This window comes from Carassius gibelio, chromosome A7 (genome assembly GCF_023724105.1).
Source record: "Carassius gibelio isolate Cgi1373 ecotype wild population from Czech Republic chromosome A7, carGib1.2-hapl.c, whole genome shotgun sequence".
In the NCBI taxonomy this organism is placed as follows: domain Eukaryota; kingdom Metazoa; phylum Chordata; class Actinopteri; order Cypriniformes; family Cyprinidae; genus Carassius; species Carassius gibelio.
Genome location: NC_068377.1, coordinates 21,365,390 through 21,391,399, shown reverse-complemented (window position 1 = coordinate 21,391,399; position 26,010 = coordinate 21,365,390). Strand labels below are relative to the sequence as shown.

General features: G+C 38.3%; 2 protein-coding genes across 5 annotated transcripts in view; both read left to right on the top strand.

Moving 5' to 3' along the window:
- The window catches only part of LOC128016808 (cyclic AMP-responsive element-binding protein 3-like protein 1), a 31,930-nt gene extending 22,219 nt beyond the window's left edge, over window positions 1-9,711 (top strand). The window contains exons 6-12 of one of the 2 annotated variants that reach the window (XM_052601624.1): window positions 1,489-1,638; window positions 1,764-1,822; window positions 2,372-2,440; window positions 4,762-4,861; window positions 5,817-5,967; window positions 6,610-6,853; window positions 7,609-9,711. In XM_052601624.1, the coding sequence (XP_052457584.1) occupies window positions 1,489-1,638; window positions 1,764-1,822; window positions 2,372-2,440; window positions 4,762-4,861; window positions 5,817-5,967; window positions 6,610-6,853; window positions 7,609-7,645 (810 nt within the window). In that variant the 3' untranslated portion in view covers window positions 7,646-9,711. Of the gene's footprint in view, window positions 1-1,488; window positions 1,639-1,763; window positions 1,823-2,371; window positions 2,441-4,761; window positions 4,862-5,816; window positions 5,968-6,609; window positions 6,858-7,608 lie in introns of those variants that run through there. The other variant, XM_052601625.1, reaches the window with a different exon arrangement.
- Window positions 9,712-12,263: 2,552 nt separating this feature from the next.
- Window positions 12,264-26,010, top strand: part of LOC128016807 (diacylglycerol kinase zeta) — a 107,540-nt gene continuing 93,793 nt past the window's right edge. For 2 of the 3 annotated variants that reach the window (XM_052601619.1, XM_052601617.1), the window contains exon 1: window positions 12,265-12,693. In XM_052601619.1, coding sequence (XP_052457579.1) covers window positions 12,455-12,693 — 239 coding nt within the window. In that variant the 5' untranslated portion in view covers window positions 12,265-12,454. Of the gene's footprint in view, window positions 12,694-26,010 lie in introns of all 3 variants that reach the window. The other variant, XM_052601616.1, reaches the window with a different exon arrangement.

Below are 26,010 nucleotides of genomic sequence, written 5' to 3'. Positions count from 1 at the left end.
TGTTCCTGCTCCTCTCACTGCTCCTCTCACTGTTCCTGCTCCTCTCACTGCATCTCTCACTGCTCCTGCTCCTCTCACTGTTCCTGCTCCTCTCACTGCTCCTGCTCCTCTCACTGCATCTCTCACTGCTCCTGCTCCTCTCACTGCTCCTCTCACTGCTCCTGCTCCTGCTCCTCTCACTGCTCCTCTCACTGCTCCTCTCACTGCTCCTCTCACTGTTCCTGCTCCTCTCACTGCATCTCTCACTGCTCCTGCTCCTCTCACTGTTCCTGCTCCTCTCACTGCTCCTCTCACTGCTCCTGCTCCTCTCACTGCATCTCTCACTGCTCCTGCTCCTCTCACTGTTCCTGCTCCTCTCACTGCTCCTGCTCCTCTCACTGCATCTCTCACTGCTCCTGCTCCTCTCACTGCTCCTGCTCCTGCTCCTGCTCCTGCTCCTCTCACTGCTCCTGCTTCTCTCACTGCTCCTGCTCCTCTCACTGCTCCTCTCACTGCTCCTCTCACTGCTCCTGCTCCTGCTCCTCTCACTGCTCCTGCTTCTCTCACTGCTCCTGCTCCACTCACGGCTCCTGCTCCACTCACGGCTCCTGCTCCTCTCACTGCTCCTGCTCCTCTCACTGCTCCTGCTTCTCTCACTGCTCCTGCTCCTCTCACTGCTCCTCTCACTGCTCCTCTTACTGCTCCTTTCACTGCTCCTGCTCATCTCACTGCTCTTGCACCTCTCACTGCTCCTGCACCTCTCATTGCTCCTCTCACTGCTCCTCTCACTGCTCCTGCATCTCTCACTGCTCCTGCTCCTCTCACTGCTCTTTCACCTCTCACTGCTCCTGCTCCTCTCACTGCTCTTGCACCTCTCACTGCTCCTGCTCCTCTCACTGCATATCTCACTGGGCCTGCTCTTCTCCCTGGGCCCCTTGCTCTTACTCTTCCTCGTCCATACATTACAGTGTTTGTCTTTTCTGTTTCCAAAAATATCACTCTTCAAAGTCCTCCCTTTATTGTATAAGTGTCAATGTAATAGAAAAAAATAACCCCTGCCATTGAGTCTAAGCCAGATTGGAATCAGTTGTGGTTGGCCCAATTTACACAAAATAAATCAGCTAAGATATATTGTTTTTGAACTGATATCATTGCAGAAGCAGAGCTTTTTATACTGTATCTAAGGTTTGGAACATTGTTTTTGCTATTGTGGGATGTTGTGTGGTAACATTTGTAAATACTACCAAACCGATCCATAATTTTGTTGGGAGGTATAGCTTGTCTGTTCAGAAAATGTAAGCATTGTGGAAATGTGTTCAATGACTCCATATTGTGTGAAAACGACATGAAATGTGTGAATGGTATGGCCACAATATACAGATGCTGTGCTAATTGTGTTTAGAGTTTTGAAAATGTGACAACTGCTTGGACAAATGCTTGTTAGCGACTGAAAAAAACTGTAAACACATATATACAGAGTGAAAACCGCTGACTTGTGTTGTAATGCAGAAGCTGCAAGGAACATCAGGCCCTTTGATGCTGACAGAGGAAGAGAAGAGGACTTTGATTGCTGAGGGATATCCTGTCCCCAACAAACTACCACTCACCAAAACTGAGGAGAAAGCCCTCAAACGGGTGCGCAGGAAAATAAAAAATAAGGTATTACTTATGATCACATATTAATATGGAATCAATTCAGTTAGAATCATCCTATCATAGGACATTGGTGCATATATATATATATATATTATGTTAATGTATTTTTTTGTCTTTTTTTGTCTTAGATCTCTGCACAGGAAAGCCGCAGGAAGAAGAAGGAATATGTGGAGTGTTTGGAGAAAAAGTAATTGTCTCTCCTCCTTTGTTATCTACCTCTTCCATCTCTTCCCGCTCCCTTTCTTACAGCTTTTCTTTTCTCTCCTGCTCTTATTTTCTCTCGCCCTCTCGTGCATTGTTTGTCTAGCATCACTCTCCTCTATATTTTCTTGGTGCCTTCATCCTTCTTTCTCTTCGTTGACCTCCTCTCCTTTAATCCTCTCTTCTCTCTCACCCCTCCACACTCTCTCCCTGCAAACTACTCTATATCCTGCTTGCTATTTTATGGCTTTTGTTGTGTGAATGCGGCCAATGGCTACAGTCCATGCACTCATTGGGGTGTGTGTGCGTTTGGCGTTTGCATGAGTCATTTTCCCTGTTGAGCTGCTGTTAGGCTCTCAGGGTTTGGATAATGTGCTGGAGAGACTGGACTCACACTGGACACACACATACACTGTTTTTTCCACCATGCTGTAGTCAGTCAGGCCGACAGGGTTATGTATAGTTGCATGCATGGAAAAGGTTTATTCTGTCATTGTGACTGTGTGCAATAATACTCTCTTTCTCTCCTCCCCAGAGTTGAGAACTATACTTCAGAGAATAATGAACTGTGGAAAAAAGTAGAGACACTCGAGAATGCCAACAGGTGAGAGAACATATGTGTGCTTGTGTTTAATCACAGTGAATACTTTATAGGTGGATTTTAATAAATGTAATTGTAACCGTATTTGCGGTAAGTGTACGCAGAAGCCTCTTTGCAGTCAGCAGGTGTTGCTAAGTCGGTCCAGATGCACACAGGTTTTAACATCCCCTTCTGATCATATAGCACAGTACCTTTTCATTCTCTCCTGGGTGGCCTAGTCAGAACATAGGCGCTGTCGACGGGGCGCTGTCTGTTCCTACTGTTTAGAGAGGCAGAAAGAGAGAGCACCATGGGAGATAGGGTGTTATCAAAGTCAGCTCTTTTTTTGTGGATTAGTTGTAAAACCTTATTGAAGAGAGCAGCACTTAAAGGGGTAGTTCACCCCAAATTAAAATTCTGTCTTTTCATTCTTATTATGCCGTTACAAACCTGTATGAGTTTCTTTTTTCTGTGGAACATAAAAGTTTTTTTGAAGAATGGTTCGGTGTTTTTGGAGTATCCTGACTTTCATTTTATGAACAAATAAACAATCCTAAAAATATATTCTTCTGTGTTTTGTACACGAAAGTATGCTACATAGGTTTGGAAATGTTTAGAATGAAAACATGTTGGGTAATCTATTGAAATTATACAAGAAAAAGCACCGTATATAATATAATTTAAGTTTGGGGTCAGTCATTTTTTTGTAAAAATTCAGAAATTAGGATGCACTTTGATCAAAAGGACAGCAGACATTTATAATGTTACAATATATTTATATTACAAATAACTGCTGTTCTTTAAAACTTTCTAATTATAAAGAATGCAGAAAAACATGTATTGTGGTTTCCAGAAAAAATAAATATTATATGATGATAATAAGATATCATCAGTGTTCTCAGTATGTAGGTAAGAGTGACTTGAGTATGTGTGTTTAAGTGTATAGTAATGCTTTTTTTTTTAAATAGAGGATTGGCTCAGGCCATTATTAACAACACACTTAAAGTAGCACGCAGCACGGTGCCTACCTGCCCCTCATTACAGGATAAAAAGAACCGTGTGTGTCGGCGCTCTGCCGATTTTTATTAGGATAGATCCTTCTCCCTGAGATAGCTAAGAGAATTTAAAGAGACAGCAGGGGGGAGTTTGTGTTTGTGTGTTAGAGGGTGGGCTGTATATTAATCTGAATAAAACCACTGTTTATAGGATCAAATTGAGATGATTATTGCTAGGTTAGTAGGGCGGTCTGAGTCCCTCTCAATGCTGAAAACATACTGTCTGGAGCACTCATTAGAAGCAATTCTGTATGTGTATGTTTAGGTGAAAACTGATATACAGGTTTGTTTCGGGGTGATCTAGCCAAGTGGGAAAGCATTTACCTCCAGGGGTCCTGAGAGATTGTCTCTGTTATAATGTAATGTATGTTGCATTGGATAAAAGAGTCTGGCAATTGATGAAATAGTATAGTAGTATTTTTGTTTTGTTTTCCAACATGTTGCAATGGCTCCCTCTGGTGGTGAAGGAGCTCTTCATTATTGCATGGGATGTTGTTTCTTAGTTCCTCCACTAGAGAGAGCTCAATGTCCTTTTGTAACACAGTTTACAGCTTATATACTGAATACAGCGGGGAATATGTGTTTAAATATATTTTTACATGCATGTATATCATATCTATATGTGATTATCTCATTACACTGCATGTTTAATTAAGTTCAGTGATAATCTCGGAAATAGTTATCATACATTTTTATTGTCATTTTGTGTAAATCAGTCAAGAAAGAGAAAAATCTGGGGCTCATTTGAATTCCAGTTCATTCATGACACTGAAAATGAAAGGTTGCCAGGTTGAACACGTTTACTCATGCCATTTGCTCTCTACTGTAATTGTGTAATGCACATTTATTGTACTAGGTAATCCAAGTATCGAAGTATTCCATACATACCACATATATACTCCAAAAATATTATGCATAGCACGTGGCTATAAGTGTTGCAGTTGTGTCACACTTGTGTGTGAGAGGAAGTGTATGTTTGATTGGCAGCTGATGAAGGAAGTAGTTGAAGGGGAAATAAATCAACACCCACTGCACACATGCAGCAGCGTTGAGGAGGAGGTGGAGTGCATTTTTGCGAGAGACTGTGTGAGTGGTGTGAAGGGGAGTTCAGTTTATGTAACACAGTGATGAGTAAGAACTGTATTATCCTCACATGCCATTTGAGCTCAAGAATAAGAAGATCCTACTGTTACAAAACGGCACTGAGAAGAACACGCATAGCCTACACTGGGATCTAAAGAATTTACTAATCATTCTTCTTTTCTGATGTGTTTTCTGTATCATCTGTAGGTCTCTACTCCAACAGCTTCAAAGACTTCAGGCTCTAGTGAGCGGGAAAGTGCCTCGGTCCTGCAAGATCGCCTCCACACAGACAGGAACATGCCTAATGGTATATATATATATACACACATTAACTGTGCAAACACACACATTCATTCCAAACACTCATTTTCACACACACAATTTCCTTTCTTTCTAACAAATCAGTGTCTTAAAGGAATAGCTCACCCCCCAACCCCCCCCCCAAAAAAAACTGAAGATGTACCTCAGGCCATCAAATATGAATATAAGTTATTTTTGTCATTACATCACTTGCTCATCAATGGATCATCTGGAATGAATGAGTGCGGTCACAATGAGTGTCTAAACAGCTGATAACAGCATTACAACAATCAAAAAACAAGACTCCAGCCCATCAGTTAACATCTTGTGAAACAAAAAGCTGTATGTTTGTCAGAATCATTATTAAGACATTTTTAACTTTAAACGGTAGCTCCCAGTCCTCTGTCCATAATATTGCTTACTCAAATGAAAGCGTTGTCTTATCAGGAAAGATTGCGTGTCATTCACACTGCCAAAACTCTTCTAAACAAATATGTTAGTGGATTTTGATGTAAGGAGACAACAGTGGAAGAACTTTTTCATTGGAAGAAGCATTATTATGAATTGGTATTTTGACCAGAAGCAAAGTTTTAAAATTAAAACACCTTAATAATGGAGTTATTGTTATTTTACCAAACTGCAACTTTCATTTCACAAGATTTTAATTGATGGGTGGAGTTGTGTGGATTATTGTGATGTTTTTTTCAGTTGTTTTGATCCACTTCTCTCAGAGGATCCAAGTGGTGTGTACTAAATTTCTCCATGTTTTTTCTGATGAGGAAACAAACTAATCTACGTCTTGGTTTAACTATTCTTTTACTGAAATATCTTGTCTATTTATTTTAGTGCTTTAATCCTAAGCATGTAAAGGCAGGTCAGAGCTGCTCTGTCAGCTGTAGTGCAAGTAGATTACATTGGGGCGGTGTGCTCACCGTGTGTGTGGTGTTCCTCCTCCTGGCCAGGTGGTGGCGCTGTGTTTTGTGTTGGTGCTGGGCTCGCTGGCTCCCTGCCTGCCCGGGCTCTCCCTCTACTCTTCCTCCTTATCCTCATCATCCTCACACACGGTGAAGTCAGCACCGCTGCCCTCAGGTGACCTCTACACCACCAGCCAGGGTATGTTTCATCCCTGCCCGTAATGTGTAGATGAAGGTCATCAACTTTCATTGTGTACTTTGCATGATATGATTACATTTTCCTGCACATGTGCAAAGAAGCATTTATCTGTAGGTCATCCGGCTTTTAAGACACATTAAATTATCCAGTCAGCTAATAGCTATGGGTCTTGGACAGCACCTATTTCATTCCCCCCACTGGAGTCTGAAAGACTGCCATCCCGTCTCTTTTCTAATGGTTATTAGCAGAGCTCCTGGGCCAACAGTGCCCATTCTTACCCTCAAATAACTGTCAGACATCCCAGAGAGCTTTCGATTAAAATCCTTACTTCCCTAAGAGGAGATTGTACAATCCTCTTTCAACGTTACAACACACACCAAGCCACATCTCCTTCGGCTCTATCAAAGCTGCTCTTGAAAGGGGCTTCAGCTGGATGATGGTGATGGGATTGCTGTAGTTACTGAAAGTGTGTGTTGTTTCACCTAAAAAAGAGCAACTCACTCCAAATCTTGCTCTTTCTTTCTCCCTTAAAAACTCTCTTCCAAAAAATGCTTTTCTTCACTATACAGATCTCATGAGAGTCAAAGTAAGCAAAGCATGCCAGATGTGTGACATGAGTAACTCTGTTCTCTGTGTGTGTAGTCCGCTCCCGCAGCCTGCTCTTCTATGACGAGGGTGCCCCAGTGGAGGACGGCCACAGGGGCGTGCTGAGTGTGGACAGGATGGAGGGGGTGCCGCGACGTGTACAGGACCTGACAGACAGACACGTGCAGGATCGGTCTGCTCTTGTGAGCAGGTACTTGAGCCAGGCCCAACCGGAGCCTGCAAGCTACAGCAACACGTCCGCGGCCCCACTCCATCCCCCAGAAGCACACTACCACTCCAGGTGAGGCACACACTGACAGTGCTTTTCATTCAGTCAGGATTAGTTTGTGGTATATTAATGATTAAGGATGCAGTGATATAAAAAAATCTGGTGATATAGATAAGCTAAAGCTTATTTTGAAGTTATGGCAGATAACTGATAAGTAGCTGGTGTTCAAATTTGACACTATTTTGTCTTCATACATTAACATGCAAACACAAAAGAAAGTGAAAGTGAAGTGACATACAGCCAAGTATGGTGACCCATACTCGGAACTCGTGCTCTGCATTTAACCCATCCAAAGTTCACACACACAAACCGTGATCGTAGTCGTGGTATTGAGGGTGGAGAAAACACTGTACATGCACTCCCCCCACCTACAATTCCTGCCAGCCCGAGACTCGAACTCACAACCCTTCGATTGCAATTCCAGCTCTCTAACCATTAGGCCACGACTTCCCCTAAATTTAGGCCTTTTTATAGATTAACTAAACATGTTAGAGGATGGAAAAAGTTTTTTAATTGTACAGGTATCATTTGATATTGAAAATTTTATATCAACTGATAACTGATTGTACAGATTTAAAGTGCCGTTTAATTGCTCTTTAATTTATTTTATTTTAATGCTGTTCTTTTAAACTTACATCACAACAGTTTTTAACAGGCTTGATAATCATAAGAGACTTATATTTAACATTTAAAAATCATACCTACCCCACACTTTTGAATGCCATTGCATAATGTGAATAAATAGTAATGGTCTCTTTCTCTCTCAGAAAGCAGGATCCTGAGGGAGGAGCTGAATATTTTTAACCCCTCTGGGTCGAGCTGCCTCATCACACAGGCCTCCATTGACGTCCGATGATCCTGCACTACTTGGCCTTCGACCCTTGCTGTTACAGATCCTGAGTCTCCTGACACCGTCCTAACAAACAAACAAGCCTCATGCCACAATCCAACCCCAATGACATTCAGCCCCAGAACTGTGAGAAGAGAAATGTGTCCATCCATACACTGAAACTCTCCTTAACCGGCAAGCACTGAGGTTACGGACTGAGAGAGAAGAGAGGAGATGGATGTGATTCTCTAAACCCTTCACACACAGGGTGCGGGAGGGAAAGTACATGAGTGTTTGTTTTGATTTTTCTAAAAAGCCATGAGACTGTCCATTTACTACATATCCTTACTTCAACCCCCTTTCTTCGTTTTATGATGACTTTTCAAATCTCTGAATGTTTTCCAGCAGGTGTAATCACAGGTGCCTGACGTACTCTGCAGTTTCTTCCTCTGCCATCTTGGCTTGTTTTGTTTTTTCTAGCTGGATTGCACTTTTTTTGCACTAGGAAAACCAATTGATTTAAGTGCCTTCACATTCTTTTTCACATAGTCATATTTAAGATGCTCCTAATCGCATAGTTTCCTCTTAAACTTTTACTTCACTTACTTTTATTAATGCGTTTTATTTTCGTTTTCTACTTTTAAAAGGCAGAGGCTTTTGTACTGAAATAAAAGTTTATCCATAATATATTCTAGTATTTGCAGCATCCAAAAAGAGCATATTTATTTTATGCACAAAAAAAAAATATGAAAGTTATTGATTGTTTGTTTTTTAAATGAAAGATGATGTAAAGTTTACATGGTCTTGTTGTAATAACTGTTAAACAGTTTTTTTTTTCAGTTATCTTTATTTCTGTGTAAAGAAAGTTTTGTATATATAGAGAAAAGGGAACAGGGATGATCAAATCCTGTGCACATCTGATCACGTTCAATTTCTGAAGAATTCTGTACAATCCATATGAATCTATTACAAAACCAAGGCTATAATGGATAAACAATTGAAAACAAAGTCGTTCCCTTTAAGAAAAGTGAACCTCTTTAAAAATGTATGTTATTTAAACACATTTTTCTGATTATGGAATACTTGCTAGTTTAGACTGTCTATATTCTGTACATGAGCGAACTGTGACCACTGTAAAATTCACCGCAAATATCTGGGAGTTGATAGAGCAGTTATGTAAAAATGATTTACGGTTGTCTTTTTCTTTTCTTAAAGGAGAGAATTGTTTTTATGTTATAGATGTCGCTGTTTAGAAACTATTTGTTATTCATAAAATCATTGTCTTTTGATTTTTCTTTATTAAATCAATTTCCATGAAGTCCTCTGATGCTTTAGCCGCAATATAATTTTTATTGTACAGCTAGAGATAACCACTGATATTTTCATGCTCAATTTGTTTTTTGTTTTTTTGGTGCTTATTAAACTTTAGTAATGAAAGTGGTTGCCACAAAGGAATTCATCACTGCCAGTTTTAATAAATTACTCTGTGGTATATGTGCCAGAACACAATGGGAAAAAAACCCCACAACTGTAGATAACATCCTATTGTCAGAGTAAATATGAATTCACTGTAGTAGGTTTTTTTTTTTTAACTGAATGTTTATTGGTTTTTAACAGGAATATTCACCGTAGTTTTTTAAAGAGCTTTTTGACTTCATTGCACAATGTTCACAGAAAATTTGTCTCAAACCTGGAACCCCAGAATATCTTGAGTGTTCTGGAATTGAATCTAATGCCCAGACTATCAATGAAGTTTATGCTTTAAATGTAATTGTTGCTGATATTACCTGTATCTCTGCCCTTTGTACATATGACTGATTATATGGTTGGTTGTAAATATGGAGGACGTATTTTTATATTTCCTGTGCATTTTGTTAATCACCACGCGGCTTGGGTTGATTTGTATCTATGTATGAATCTGGCTCTGTATCTAAGCTCTGAACCTCTTGTTTTTTCTGTCTTATCTAAAGTAGAATTAGAATGAAGCAAAATACAAAAATTTGCAGATGCAACTCAATGTCTCCTGTCTTATTTTCACTTTTATACCATTTTTATCAGAACCAGCTTTATTGCCAATCTGGGTATACGTGTACAAGGAATTTGTCTTGATGTACTGGTGCTTAACAAAGACAATAAAATACAAGAATACATATGATAAGATAATAATTGTAATGTGAAACGGGTAAAAGGAAAAATATAAGAAATAAATTATAATTTATAAGAAATATGTTAGTTATTATTATTATTTCACCTAAAAAGTTGTGTGTCCCAACTGATTTTTAGGGTCATGGATTGTCTCAAGTGTTCATCGTATTTCCTTTTTTTATGACCAGCAGGGGTCAGGCCTTTAGCTGTCCCGTACTATACACATCTGTGCAGTATGTTGTTAGTTTTTTTCTTTTTTTCATTGGGCTATGACAATATGACCAGAACTTATTTAATTTTTATGTAAATTTTTATGCAATATATAGTGTATACATTTTTGATATTTACAAATATATTTAAAATTAAGCAATCTCTACCAAAATATCTGAGAATTTCTGGCATATAACCTGGTACAGCACTAAAAACAAACAGTATCACATATTCTGCTTCTGCAAACTACAGTATATGTGTGAGCGCATGATATGATAAACAACACTGAACAAATATCAGTTCAAACTGGTATATCAGGTTTAAAATGCATTCAGTAATGAACAGTAGTAAAGTGTCAATCAATGATGATAACTGTGTGAACATGTCTGCTGCTTGTAAAATGTTGAGGTCAAATAGAAGCATCACAATAGTTTAAAATAGTTTTAACAACATACATGAAACTACTATGTTGAAGATGTGCAAGTAAACTCTTTACCAGATTAACTGTAATTGATTTTTAGGCTTCAGAATGATTGTGCAGGACTGAGTGTTACTGTATAGAAACTGGATTCATTCAGGGGCCCTAGTATATTTCAAAATGTCTAGCATTGCTTTAGTTTAAAAGTGACAAAAAGTGCAGTTTAAAAATGACAACATTACATTTTAAAATATGCAGCATGAGCCACCTATGAATATTTCTACATTTTAATGCAACACCTACAGTATTTTATGTGGAGAGAATTTGCTCTGTGGTTTCTTTGGTTTCCATATCGATTCATCCACTTTATGACTAAAACTGTCCAGAAGCACACAATCTTGCAAACAGAATTCATTCTGACCTACTGTAATATTATTAACAAAACAATGACAACACTGTAAGTCACTCAATTTGTATGTGCTGTTAAATTGGGCTCCATCTTGTTAATGATATTTCCTGATAGATGAAGGTTATGTCTTTTCTAGGATCTTATACATGTAACATCAGCCATTTTGTGCTATAAAGGTACTAATTGTAAGAACACTTACACACTTCTCACAGAGGTTGTGTAAAGAAAAATAAAAGCCAAAGAGAGAGAGAGATGGAGGATAAAGAAATTATGAGAGGAGGAAGAGAAAAATAACATAGACTGTGTTCTGCCCACACAAATATCCATAGTTCCCCATACCATCATCCGATTCTCTCAGGAGAAACCTCGTGTTATGATCCTGTTAAGAAAAGTGTTCCTATTAAATTCAGAATTTTAAATATTCTCTCTGCCTCTGTTTCAACAAACTGAGCTTTCCATGCAATTCTATCAACACCAATAAATAAATAAATTAATAATAATAATAATAATAATAATGGTAATAATAAATAATAGTTCACTCTTGTCACTCTTGATCCTTTCATGGCAGGAAAACAAATAAATATAATTCAGTTATTGTTTGCACAAGTTTCTCACTCACTGACTACACATTTTCAGATGAAACACAAAATTGCAGAGGTGTGTGTGGAAGTACATTAGTAGGAGGTTGTAATGGCTGTTAGATCATCAGTGATCTGAATTTGAGACAAAAAGATTTGCGCCCTAACATTTACACAGAAGCTTTAATGCATGAAAATTCCAGCAACTGTTGGGACTTGAGAGCTGAGAATATGTGTGAGTATAATTCAAAATTCATTCAGGATGACAACATTCCTGGTATTGCATCCAGTGATCTGTGAATGTGTTGCATAGTGGTGACTGTAAAACCGACCTACATGATTCAAAACCATTGGAATATTATCGCCAGTGAAAACAAAACTATGTCAGTTTTTGCTTTATTGTACTGAATTGAGTTTAATATCACAATATGTTCACACGCATACATACTATTCAAAAAGAAAACAATGCTCTATTTCTAAAAGCAGACTTTTGTACACATTTATGTACAAATAGTGTCGACTTGTCAACAAATAAATAATACCGACAACTTTGGCTTCTGACACAATATCATGTAATGGTCAAATTTGACAGTACACGGAATCTGCGTTTTCCTGAGTCTTGTCTGAAGTGCTGTGGCTCTGTGCCAGTGCCAGTTGTTTAGGTTTAGTTTATGGTGACACAGCGAGAGAGAGCGAGAGAGAGAGAGCGTGTTCTTTTTTGTGATTGGATGATTCCGCGGCTGTGGTTACGATGGGTGGGGATTATTGACATTCTCACATATGATTGGCTAAACCTGAATCGGTAGTACATGTGGGCGGGGCCTTATTATGACACAGTCAGCTGTGTGTGCTTCGAGGTGGTCGTCGTAACCGACTGTGATGACCAAATATATCACAAACTGCCCCGATACAACAATTCTGCAGTTATTACACTCGTGCGACCTGACGGTAACCACACATATCCTTTCAACGTCGTCTGCACCTCTCAGTGTGACACTTCACGGTTATTAAGTTAGTTTAATAAATGGCATCAGACGCGACCGCTTACGGTTCGTCTCGCGAGGCGCTCAGCTCCGCAGACTCACCGGTCGTGATCTCCCCGACCTTGGAAGACGTGGTGGAAGAGGAGGACGTGTTCCTTTCTGAAACCGGACACGGCGGAGCAACTTTAAAACCTCACGAGTGTGAGCGACTGACTCCTGAGAACCAGGCGGAGAGCAGCGAGTTCCTACACCTCAACATCCGGAAACAGGTGTCATACAGGTGAGTCTCGCTCACGGTAAACAACTAGAGCAGCGCAAACCAACTCCCACCTGGTTCAACTGACCTTTGACCAACGGCAGTTATAATTTTTGAAATTGTTTTGTTAGTATAGTTAGTCACAGACAATTATTTAACTTACGACTTGTTGAATGATGTCGGTTACTGAGGAACTGTCTTCCGTGATTCTGCAGAATGATCTGTATCACTGGCAGCATAAGCTGAAACACCACATTCGTGTAACCTTCTATTTAACTAAATTACGCTTTCACACACACACACACACACACACACACACACACACACACACACACACACACACACACAGGGCTGGACTGGGACAAAAAATCAGCCCTGGACTTCATCCAGACCGGCCCACCATGCATGTAAACATGCGCACACACACACACACACACACACACACACACACACACACACACTATATGTCTATACATACATTAATCTGGATGTAAAATTACTGATTAGAATGTATTACTATCAAAACCAAGAAAAAACTATTAAAATAATAAACAAAGAAAATGTAAATTATTTTATCAGGCTTTATTTTAAATATCTAAAGGTCTTAATTTATGTGCTTCTTATTATTCTAATATAAATATTAATGCTTAGGGTACACAATTTCTGCTGTAACTATATTTCATGTGCTGCAACATAACACTTTTTTTTTTATATTAATTCACACAAATTACCTCTGACCTGTTGGCTGCTTATAGTAGGCTAGTATTAAGACCACTGAACTATAGTAAGCATTATTTATAAAGACCACTGATCTACAATAAAAATAAAAGAGTAATTAAGACAAAGAACGTTGTGTAGTGATTTATTTTAAATTTTTCATAACATAATCAAAGGCCTTTAAAAAGCCGCAGCATAAATGGCTGCCCACTGCTCCGGGTGTGTGTTCACAGTGTGTGTGTGTGTGTGTGTGTGTGTGTGTGTGTGTGTGTTCACTGCTCTGTGTGTGTGTGCACTTCGGATGGGTTAAGTGTGGGTCACCATACTTTGCTGAATGTCACGTCACTTTATTCAAATGCAGAGCTCAATGCTAGGGTTCAGAACTTTTCTTGCCCTGCCAAAAATAAATACATAAATAAAGATAAAAATAAAATTGCTATTGTTTTCTTTGTAAATAAGCTGCAATCTCATTTCACAATTGTAATTTCAATACCACAATAAACACTAACTATTAAGTTCAGACATTAATGAAGACAAGTGAACAGTCAGTAATAAAAATGTTAAAAAATCATCATAAATAGCACCGTTTTCAGGTACAGATATTGCATAATCAAATGTAAAATACTTTAGGTGAAAATATAATAAATATGTTCTGTAGTGCACATATTTTGCAAAATACTCCTTTCTTATGGCTTTTTTTCAATCTCAACTAACCTTGCTATGGTCTTTAAAGGGCTTTCTTGAGGTAAATGTAACATTCTGTGAAATAATTGTTCTCCTGCTGTTTTGACTGATAACTGATCGATATTATTTCTGAGGCATATATAAATTTCTGTAAGTTGTACTGTATCTTTAAACAGAAAGTAACAGATGATCGGTTTACTTGAACTGAGGCACTAAAGCGATCTGTCACGTCACATTCTCTGACGCCAAAACAGTATTGTCTGAATTTTGTAATAAAATAGACAGAACTTGAGAGCTGAGAATTTTAAATGCAATTTATATAGATCAGCGAGTGGTGGCATATTACACCTGGAATATCCTAACTTTTTTAAACAAAACAATGCAGTAGCCTCCGTGTATCATTATATTTCTGTCTCACCTCAGCAGTCAAGTCCCGCCCTGAGGACGTCTTCACTTAAGTCTTTTGCCTTCCAGCAAATCATTTATTTATCTTGACACATTTGGTGGCATCTGCCAAGTGCTTGTCGTTTTCTCTCTCTCAACTTTCGGCCCCTCCTTTACGCGTAGATATTTTATTATTTAACATATTGAATTTCGTCGCAGTTGTAAAGCGGCCGCTTTTCAAGGCTGTAACTTGATTCTGATTGGCCAATGAGCAGTGAACACGTCACGTCTCGCAGCTCGCATCAGCATCATGCGCACGCGTCATTTTATCTATTATTTATACTGCTTTTTGTAATGTTTTAAATAAATTATTGTGACTAACGTAAAAACAAAAAAAGCATCTTGCGGCTTCATGAGAGAGACACGTAAGGCCGGAATTGGACTGTACAAAAATATACTTACGAATATATTTGCGATAAATAATGATTTAAAAACAAAATACATAACGCACTGGCCCAACCAGACCGCGGCCCACCGGGAATCTCCCGGTAGTCCCGATGGCCAGTACATGCCTGCACACACACACACAGACACACAGACAGACGTTTTGCGTAGCTAAGTGAAGACATTACTTAGACTTATATTGGTTTTATATTCAGATAATTATACACTTTTTTTTTTAAGCCTAAACCCACGCTTACCCCTCACAGAAAACTTTATGTATTATTAAAATTTCTGATTTTTTTTGTTTTGTTTATTTTATACTACTTTTAGTAATGAGGACGTCCACAAATTTGAGTTTTCGGCAATTTGATCAGGTTTTGCTCACATTTGTCCCCCAAATCTGGTTAGGTAGGTACACACACACACATTTGCATGTACATTTATATTTGTTGCAGCTTGTTTTGACATGTAGTAGTGTGGTATGAGAAAATGGTGATTAATTATAGTTAATCAGGCCGAACAACATGGCTTTCCTGTCATCAGGGTCATGTCAATTAAATTATGGTGTCAGATGCCATAATCTCCTTGCATACAGTATTATCAACGTCCTCATCATTAGGACAGCTATTGCAGGCCTGCTGGAAGGGTCTTACAATGTAACCTCGGTGACATCAGCCATGCGTATTTATTTGTGCAAAATGCCACGTCTGCAGATGGTTACACAGTCATTTATCACAGCACATGCTTGGTTTCTTAGAATGCATTTGTGTGTGCACTCTAACTCTGTTATTTTAGTGGGGTTGTAGCTTTACTGGTCCATTTGCCATGCCATGTTGGGCAATTAATGCATTTGTTTTGTCATTGTTCCTCGCGGACACTTTGCTCTTTTCGTCTTTGGTGTGTCATGTTAGTTGACTGTATTATGTTACATGGGCTAGGCAATTGGACTTCATGTTCCCTTGAATAGTGACTGAAAATATTTATTGTAGTCACAGTAATGTAGGACTAACTTATATTTGACATAATGACTTTAATGGAGTCAAATAATGTTAAATATAAAAAAAGTGTTATAGATTTGTTGGTTTTTATTGTTTAGCACATTTTTTTGTGTTGGATATTGTTTCACAACATCTACACATAAGGTTTATGATTGTGTTCCTGAAAGTCTTGTTCTTTTAATGGTCTGAAAAAGAGGAAGTGTGGGGTCCCTCAGTTTTTCTTGGCCAGTGTAACAGGATCTTTGGGAAATACTACAGCAGATTTGCTCTCCTCTCTTGGTTTAATCTCAGATGAAACCGGCAGCAGCTGTGCTGATTATGTAATAATGTTCAGGGTTTTTATGCAGTGAAAAGTGATGGACCTGCATATGTGTCTGTAGGTCTGATGGTGGATGGGTTCTTTGCTCTGAGTGTGTTATGTAAGAGGATGAGGGAAGTGGTTTTGCATTGGTGAAAGCAGTCAATGCCTGTCTGACCTCATGCATGGAGGGCAGATGCTGATATAACCTTAGTGGTAGGGTCCTATGCAATCTCACAATTTTTCCCTAATTCTGTTATATTTTTCCCCATTTTATATTTTTTCCCCCATTTATGTTATTCCTGGACTTCGTTTTAATGGATTTTTTATTTTTTTTTGTAATCAAAAGGCATATCTATGAATTGAAATCATGAAACGTATATAATTTAACAACAATTTATTAACACTATAACAAAAGTAAATTTTTAGGGCCCTATGAAATGGGTTTTATGCGTCAGACAGTGCATGGTTTATAAGGGTGAGATCGGTTTATGAGATAGGAATTTATAGGGACCACCAATCAATTTTTCCAAATCGATTATCGGCCGATAGCAATCGGTAGCCAATCAATCAGAGCAAGAAAAGAAAGAGGATCTCAACCAAATCAGGTTGGAATAACCTGACAATAACAGGTGGAAACACAATAGTAACCAATCTGTCCCTGTAGCCTTCCTCCTCAGTGCTGTTATTGTGACCTCAGTAATGTGTTTGGGGCAGTCATCATGTGGATCATCCTTCTAGCTTTGATTAGAGTGGGAGTCAATTAGCAGCTAAAAGAGAGCGAAATATGTTGACAGCTGCCCATGGGAATATTAACGAAGCAAAACGATGCAATACATGATACATCTAGTCAACCTGAGCTTGTTGCTCTTGCTGTGTTTTGATGTAAATATCTACTAGGATATTATATTGTAGGACTAAAATCAGTTTCCTTTTGTAATATCCTCTCTTCCATCTTTACTTGACCCTCTAACTTTAACACTCACTATTTTAATTCTATTCTTAAAAAAAAATCTTACTACCTTTCTAGTCTTTTTGTATTCTATTTTATTTTCATTTATTATGCAATTATGTGTATATAGACCTCTAACACTAGCTTCCTCTATCCTTTTTCTATTCTATCTGTTTTCTTTTTATTTATTTTATTATTTAAAAGCCCTTGCTACGTGCACTGTGTTAAGCTAACAGCGACTTGTTATAGCCACTGATCTGTAATATATATATATATATATATAAATAAAATTAAATTTATGCATTTAGCAGACACTTTTATCCAAAGCGACTTACAGTGCATTCAGGCTATCAATTTTTACCTATCATGTGTTCCCGAGGAATCGAACCCCCAACCTTGCGCTAGCTTGCTTGCTAACGCAATGCTCTACCAAATGAGCTACAGGAACACACATATATATATATATATATATATATATATATATTTGCTGTTTTTGATTGCTTCGACTGTTCTCATTTGTAAGTCGCTTTAGATAAAAGCATCTGCAGTCACAGTTCTGGTATTTGCATTTAAAAGAGCTTCATATAAATATGAAGGTATGTAAATTAAAGGGATGGTTAAATCTCTAAAAATCTTGGTTTGTGTTCTACTAAAGAAACAAGGTCACATCTTAGATGCCTTGGGGGTAAGCAGATAAGCATCATTTTTTTGGGTGAACTACCCCTTTAACGTCAGTCAAGAGGTCTATGTGCAGCACAGATTTTGATTTAGATTATAGACAGTGTGCAACAAGTTACTGTCTCGCCTTTAACTTTAAATGAGGTTGAATTCATATTGACATGATCATATTGACATAACCTTGTGTGTATTTGACCTTAAGGACAGCAATGTCATGATGTAAGTGCAATGGAGATGATCATTATTTAAAACAAACTGATTTAATGTTTGTTGTTGCCATAGTAACCTATGGAGCAGCAGCTTTATTTGCATTTAAAAGGACATATAAAAACAGCATGTTTTTGGTTCCAGCCAAAAAGAGGCATTTACAGCATGGCATAATAAATGTTGCAATGTATTTTGAGTTGTGATAGGCACAAAACGATACTATAATACTTGTTCTACAGTTTTAAAAATCAACATGATGGGCCAAAACACAAGTATAAGCAAGTGCACATATAGGAATCAAGGAATTTGTGAGGTTAAATTATTTATATGATTAATATGCAATTGAATGTTTTCCTTTGTCTTTGGAGTGTTAAAAGCTGTTTGTGCACACAGAAGATCAGTAAAGTCATAAAGATTAAAGTCTCAAACCTAAAGACATATTCTTTCTAAAGCCAAGCCTTCCTAAAACGTCTTCTTCAAACACGCCCCACATATCTAGGTCACGGTGTGGGAAGATTTGCATAACACCGCCCAAATGTGTACACAAAGAAAGAAGGCATTGAAACATTTCAAATAAATACATAATCCACAAAAGGCTGTGTGTTACAGTGATCTTAAGAACTGTATTGCTCATGACGTCATGAAAGTGAAGCCGCCGCGTCGCCATATTGGTAATTTCTAAGTGTGCGTAAACGTTCCATTGAATGAATAGGAAATTGTATGATTTTAATGAGAAAACATCACCTAAAGCCTGGCTCACACTACAGGATTTTTAGCCCGATTTAGCCCCAATTTCCCCCTCCCGAGAATCGTAGCAAACATCTTGTCGAGCTCCTCGATCTGTCCCGATGTTCGGTGCGGATTATCTGGAAATGTGAGGCGTTCACCGATCGAATCTCGCACCTCCCGATCTGCTCGCACACAAATCGGGGCGGCCCCGATTATTACCAAACATGTTTGATATTTAGGATTTAAATCGGGATGATGGCTGATATATGATTATGTCAGTACTTTCACAGCCAATGCGCAAAACCACAGAACGGCTGATGTATTGCTCCGTTAGATAGCGGAGATAGAGGTTTCTTGACATTTTGTAGTAGCATAACTGTCTGTATAATGTGGCCAAAACGCATCACAACTGTAAGGAGAAAGAGAAGCGCTGGAGTGAAATCACCTCAGTATGAATGCAGCGGGTGAGTGCACAAAGGTAGCACGCCTAAAAAAAAAGATAATTTCAGTGACGATCTGCTGTGTGAGATCACGTCAGGCGCTCCCTCTGGCATGATAATCTTAATAATATCTTGCAGTGTGTGATGTGCCACGATTTTCAAATCCTGTAGTCTGTGCATGTTTAATATTTGAGGGAAGATAATCTGCCAAGATTCTCCTCATGTGTGTGCTGCAACCAGAGTCCATAATTATGTTCCTAAAGAAATCGGATCAGTGATTCCGTGTCAGTCTCTTGGCCATGGTGGCAACACACTACTAATGCAACTCAACCCAGCCTCGCCCTCTCATATTTATTTTTGTGTATTTCTTGGGTGCGGATTATTTAAATGAGGGATACTACTGTGCCTTGCTTGTTCCTGGAAAAACAACTCAGGACTGGAGTCGAGGCATTTAAGGAAGTTCAGAAACATTTCTTACTGAAATAGATAATAACTACTTTAGAGTGGACTTTGTGCTTTGTAACTTTGCAGAGCTTTTTCATGCACAAACAGCAACATTATGCACTAAAGGAAGTTGAAAATGTAAAACACACTGTAACGCACAGCCTTTAAAGAGATTATGTCTTTATTTGAAATGTTTTAACATTAATCTTTACCAGAATTCTTAGGTTAAATGATGAGCTGAATATCATATTATGCAGTGATCTTTGGAGCAGTGGTTGGAACGAGAGATTAAAATGAAGAACAAAAGAACTTAAGTGTTAAGTCTAAATTAAAAAGATCTAGGGAACACCATCCATAAACAGTGTTATTGTTCTTTTTATTATTTGAGATATCTTGATAATCAAAGCTCAGTGGCATGGGACACAATCCAGTCAGATGATTCAGACCTTGTTTTGGAGATGTACGTGGAAACTGAGCAAATCTGTCTTTATACAGATGACACACCACCAGCTGGTCTTTTATGAAACCACACATGGCCCATTGAAGCGGCCTAATGACATTAAAACCAACAGACCTACATGAATTATGAATAATGGGCTTTGTAGTCTACCAGACCTGATTAAGATGAAGGAGACGGTGATATGGTTCAAGACGAGTTACTCATGTCTGTATCAGATTTGTCTTTGATGAAGTTGGGGGGAGGGTTGCTGCTGGCCCTGCATGGACTCGGTTTGCCATGTGTTGCATTGATTTTTCCAAAGCAGATCTCTGTTTTACCAGGGCTGTGTTCTGTATCAATGGATTGAATTCACCACATTATTCAATACGTAATACCAGAAACCTCATGTCCATTCATACAACACATACCCTGTCTGATGTTTTTTTTACTTCCAGTCTGTATCTTCTCTGATTAAGAGTGAAAAAAAAAAGCAAATCAGGCCGACTTTGACCTGCAGGCCCTTGTTAGGCCTTCTCGGGATTAAACAAATATTTAAGTCTTGTCTTACACCATAATATTCTAAAATCTTAGTATCTGGAGACATCTATAAGTAAGGCATTTGTAGGCTGCAATGACTAGATTTTCTCTTTTTATTTGCTGGTTCGTTCTGTACACACCACTATGTGGATAGTCCAGAGTGGGGACTTGTGATTTCCCAGAAACCAGAACACTCAAGACTGGGGCTTATTAAAGCCAGATAATGACCAAGGTTTCTCTGTACTGCTGGGAAGTAAGAGGATCAAAATGGGAAGAAAATGTGTTCTTCAGCAGAATAGGCCACTGCTGCAGTAATGAAATACCTGAAAGGTCACGTCATAAAGGGGAATGATGCGGTAATAAGGATAATGACTGGCAGGAAAGCCTATTGCTCTAAAAACATTATCATTCTGGTTATAGACAAGAACATGTTTTTTATTGTGGAGTACAGAATTGAACTGAACCCTGTTTCTGTCTTGACATGTTCGGTTTCTCTCTCTTAATAGTGAGTGTTGTTTTCTTCTCTTGTCAGTGTGCTTCTATGGCAGCATCTACATCCATGAACAATGAAATTACTGACATTGAAATGTCACTTCTCAACCGTAATAGAAACCGTGCTGTTCTTTAGGTCATTTTGAATATGTAGTTGGAGGAGGAGGAAATCAGGCACACCTGGCCGAAAGAATACAAAGAAAAGTTTTACTGTGAGCTGAGTTCTGTTCATGTGTTGTGGATAGATGTGTGTGTGTGTGTGTGTTAGCAATTATATTATACGGTTAAAAATAGAGTTTGTTGTATGTTGACGAGTAAAAGGTGACAACGTAACTAAGCTCAAATGAAACGCAGAGTCTTGACTCATTAAGTGAAGTCTCTAGATTGTGGCCAGACATCCGTTTGCTTATGAAACCAGTCACAGTGTGAATGTAGCTCAATATGGGCTAAGTATATCCAGGGCCTTTGTATATGTGCATCTGTCCTTATTCTGCTGTAAATGCCAAGTCTCATGCGGTGCTAGGCTGAGCAGTACATAAAATATAAGTCATATAATCACAATATCTTAGCTGAGAATATACAATGTGAATATTGTGAATATCATGATAATGTCAAGTTTAGATTTTAAAGACAGCTTTTTCATCTCAAGAATATGACCGTTGCTTTCAGACGCTCCTGTGTGTATTTATGCAAGCGCTCTTTGACGAGTGTCAGTCTCTGATTACAGCATGTTTTTGTAGCATTGTTCATTGTAGCCAATCAAAGACATGTCTGTTAAGCTGAATGAGCACATAAACACGATGGCCAATCAGAGGAGTTTTTCTTCCATAAGCGACTGTTTACATTTACATTATAATTTTGCAGACGCTTATCCAAAGCTACTTACAGTTGGGGGATACATAAAGCGATTCTTCTTAAAGAGGCAAACAGACACAGGAAGTGTCTGAAGTTTTAGACATTGTTCAAATAAGTACAAGCTAGTAAAAGAACGAATAAATAGTTTTTTTTTTTTTTTGTTACACGATGAAGCCATGTAGTTTCGAAAGGGATTTTTTTTCAGAGACAATTTTTGTTTACACCTGATCACATACAGTAATGTTTTTTTTTACAGATTGGATATTTGTTAAAAATGTTTTAATGGTTCCATTTACACTTATCCACATATATTGAAACAAATATAAATCCAATCAATTTCTGTGCTATATGCCAATTTAACTGAGTTCACGTCAATTAAAGCAACAGATACAAGCTGCTTTCTTTTCATCCCCAGCTAAGCTCAAGATCGAAGACCGCAATAGGAGAAAGAGTGGCATCAGCACTAGTCAAATTATAAAATGTAGTCTCACTACTGCTAATGAAGATGATTGTGTGTTGATTTGTGATTTACTTTGTTTCATTTGTGGCAGTTTCTGAGTCGGCTTGCTGAACAGAAACTCAGCTACTCATCTGTGGCAATTTGTGTTCAGTATTGCTGTCATATCTGACTATAACATTATATTGCCTATAACACGCTTTCACACATGTTTTACCTTCTACTGGAAGGAGTAAAATTTACATTTGTGGTTTCAACAACAAGATGCATTAACTCTTGTCCAGTTTCATCTAGAATTTGTCTCAGACCACCTCCAGAATTGGTTTGAGTGATTGGATTTACAGTAAATTGTCTTGAAAGCGTTTCAGAGGGTATTTACACCTGGTCTTTTCACAATCAGATAGTTATCCGATTAGAAGAAATGCTTGAAGTGACCAGTAGTAAACAGGCCCTTACATGCTTGCAAGCCAGTTATTTTTTTCCAGTTTGTACCAAGTACTAAAGTACTGAGACAGTGATATTAAAAGACCTAATATAGTGTGTACCTTATTTTTGAATGTCCTGCTGTTTTTAGTGATTAAAATACTGCAGCCAGTTACAGTGGGGCTCAAAAGTTTGGGCACCCCTTGCAGAATCTGTGAAAATGTGAATAATTTTCAAAAAATAAGAGAGATCATACTAAATGCATGTTATTTTTTATTTAGTATTGTCCTGAGTAAGATATTGCACATGAAAGATGTTTACATTTAGTCCACAAGACAAAATAGCTGAAATTATTAAAATAACCCCACTCAAAAGTTTGGGAATTCTTAATATTGTATCTCATGAAAAGATGTATCTCAAAATCATACAGTCTGCTGGAAAGGGTTCAAATATGCGAAAGAAGCTGGAAAACGGAAGAATCCGCTGGACCTTAAAGATTTTTCTGAAGAACAGTGTGCAGTTTAACTGTTCAGAACAAACAAGGGACTCATGCACAACCATCACAAAACAGAAAGACAGTCGTGGATCATCAGGTAACAGCACACAGTACTAAGAACCAAGGGTTCCCAAACTATTTTAATAATTTCAGATTTTTTTTTTTTTTGTCTTGTGGACTAAATGTAAACTTCTTTTATTTACAATATCTTACTCTTACACATTTTTTTAAATAAAAATAACATGCATTTAGTATGATCTCTCTTATTTTTGAACATTATTCAAACTTTTACAGATTCTGCAAGGGGTGCCCAAACTTTTGAGCCCCACTGTATGTAGATCACAATTGACAAGAATGTGTAGTTTAACATTTTTGTTTTTCCTTTTTTTGAGAGGTGATCTAACTTACAGATAACATCAAACTGTTGCAGCACAACACGACAATGCTTGCACCAATTATAGACATGATGTAAGAGACATGCATGCACATTTAGACCATAACTACAGACCAAATAAAATGATGCTTGCAGCTTACCCTTGTAATTGCCCCATTTTTGTACAGCTATTTAGACAGAAGCTTGTAATGGTTGACAGAATTGGCGATATTTGCATTTTATGTATTATCAGCAACAACACAAAACTTGAAATAAGAAAAATAATGTTAAAATAGTTTCAAAGAGTCTGCACACCTGACACCTAGAGAGACTCACGGCAATCATGTGGCAAGTTCTGTTTACCAATGCTTCCTTGAATGTTTCACCAATCCTCTTTAAATACTCAAATCCAAACCAAACAATCATAACTTTAGCATAATAAAAGCTTCACAGTAGGGATGGGCGATATATATCGAAGACGATAATGAACGCGATATTGTGTAGCTTTTAAGTGATCTAAGGCTCTGTCTATTAAATGGTGCTCCATTTGAAAGCAGGTGATGGTGATTTACTGGTAATCAGGGAACTGGCTTTACTGACGAAATGCGCATGACAAATCTCATGCGATATATCACCCATCCCTACACAGGACCTTTTACTGGGACAGTAAGAACAAAGAAGAACAAAGACCTTATCAGTATGGGTGCTCCGATCACGATCGGTCGATCATTAATGCGCATCTCGTCAGTAAAGCTGGTTCTCTAATCAGCGGTAAATTCTATCAGGTGCGTGACAGGTGCTACACAGAGCCGTTGTTAGCTGAGAAGATAAATAAAATAAACGCTGAAAATGAATGTGGATTTGTTCAGCTTCTCCGTTAACAATGGCTCTGTGTAGTAAAAGCTGCTCGATGTGAAATCACGCACCTGAGGGAATTTACCGCTGATTAGAGAACTGACTAGAGGACTGACTGACGAGATGCGCATAACGATCTGCTTTACAGACATAAATGCATTTAGGATAAATTTGAAACATATTTCCAAAAGAAAACCAATAAGAGCTACCAATAATCAAAAAGTTGTAACGTCTCTAGAATAGACAAAAGTCAAAATAATCACTATAGTAAAGGTGTAAAAACATTTATAGACTTAAGGCAAAAAAAAAATATATATATATAAATTAAAAAATCCCGTGTCCAGGGACTTTATCTTTTCTTTTTTGCCATGCATTGTTCATAGAACTCATTAATTGTTGCGGTGCCTCAGGTGTTGAAATAGATTTGTTATACATTATACAGGTTCACAGTATGTGTAAGCAGTGCAGAAGCAGCAGCGAGAGTGCATTATTTTAACGCGAAAGCACATTAAAATAATGCACTAGCGTGAATCTCTCTGTTCGTAAGCAGATTTCCTTTGCTCTGTCACAAACCAGACGTGCTTGCTCAGATACACGCTGCTCTGCGTAGAGAGAGTGTGCGAATTTAAAACAAGTCCTGTGCACTCACAACTCTCTCTATGCTCATGTGCTAGATATTAATTATTTTTGCACGTTTTTATTTCTAGCCTCTTGCAGTGTGAACGCTCTGATCCGTTAACATGGGCTCGGAAAAAAGGTGCAATACAGACAGTGTGTAAACCTGGAGTTGGCATATGCCCAGTCTGTTCTGTTCTTGTGCTAGGCTCAATGCATTCTCATTGGATCAGATGGCATACTGCGGGAGGTCAGCGCCGCAGGAAATCATGCTATAAAGCGATTTAGAAATCGCGCACACTTAAATCATTATTTTATGATGATTTCTATTAATCGCACAGCGCTAAAATGAACTGGCAATGAACAGAAAATATCTCGGGCTGGCACCGCTCAGCAAAACGGGAAAACCAGATCCAGGCAGAGCTCAGCAGCGGGTAGACAGTCAGCGGAGCAAGCAGTCAGGAGGAAACATGGTTCGTTGGACTAATTAGTTATATAAAAGTGAAATATAATGACATATGTTCAACAAGGTAGCCCAATAACCCAAACGACGTAACAGGCAATGCCCCTGACACCCCCGAAGAAGAAAAAAACACCAACTTGTATGTTAATGTTAGGCTACTCAGTCAGGTGCTCGCTCACTCAGCGCGTACTGATGCAGTTCATGCATGATACTCGGTGGCCAGTGCGTTTAACAGACCAGAAATAGAAGATCCTCAAATAACCAACAGGTCTGGTGTTTGGGTGCACTTTGGATTCCCTGTAAGCTATAATGGTGATGGCAAGAGAGTGGTGGATAAAAAAACAACGGTATGTCGCATCTG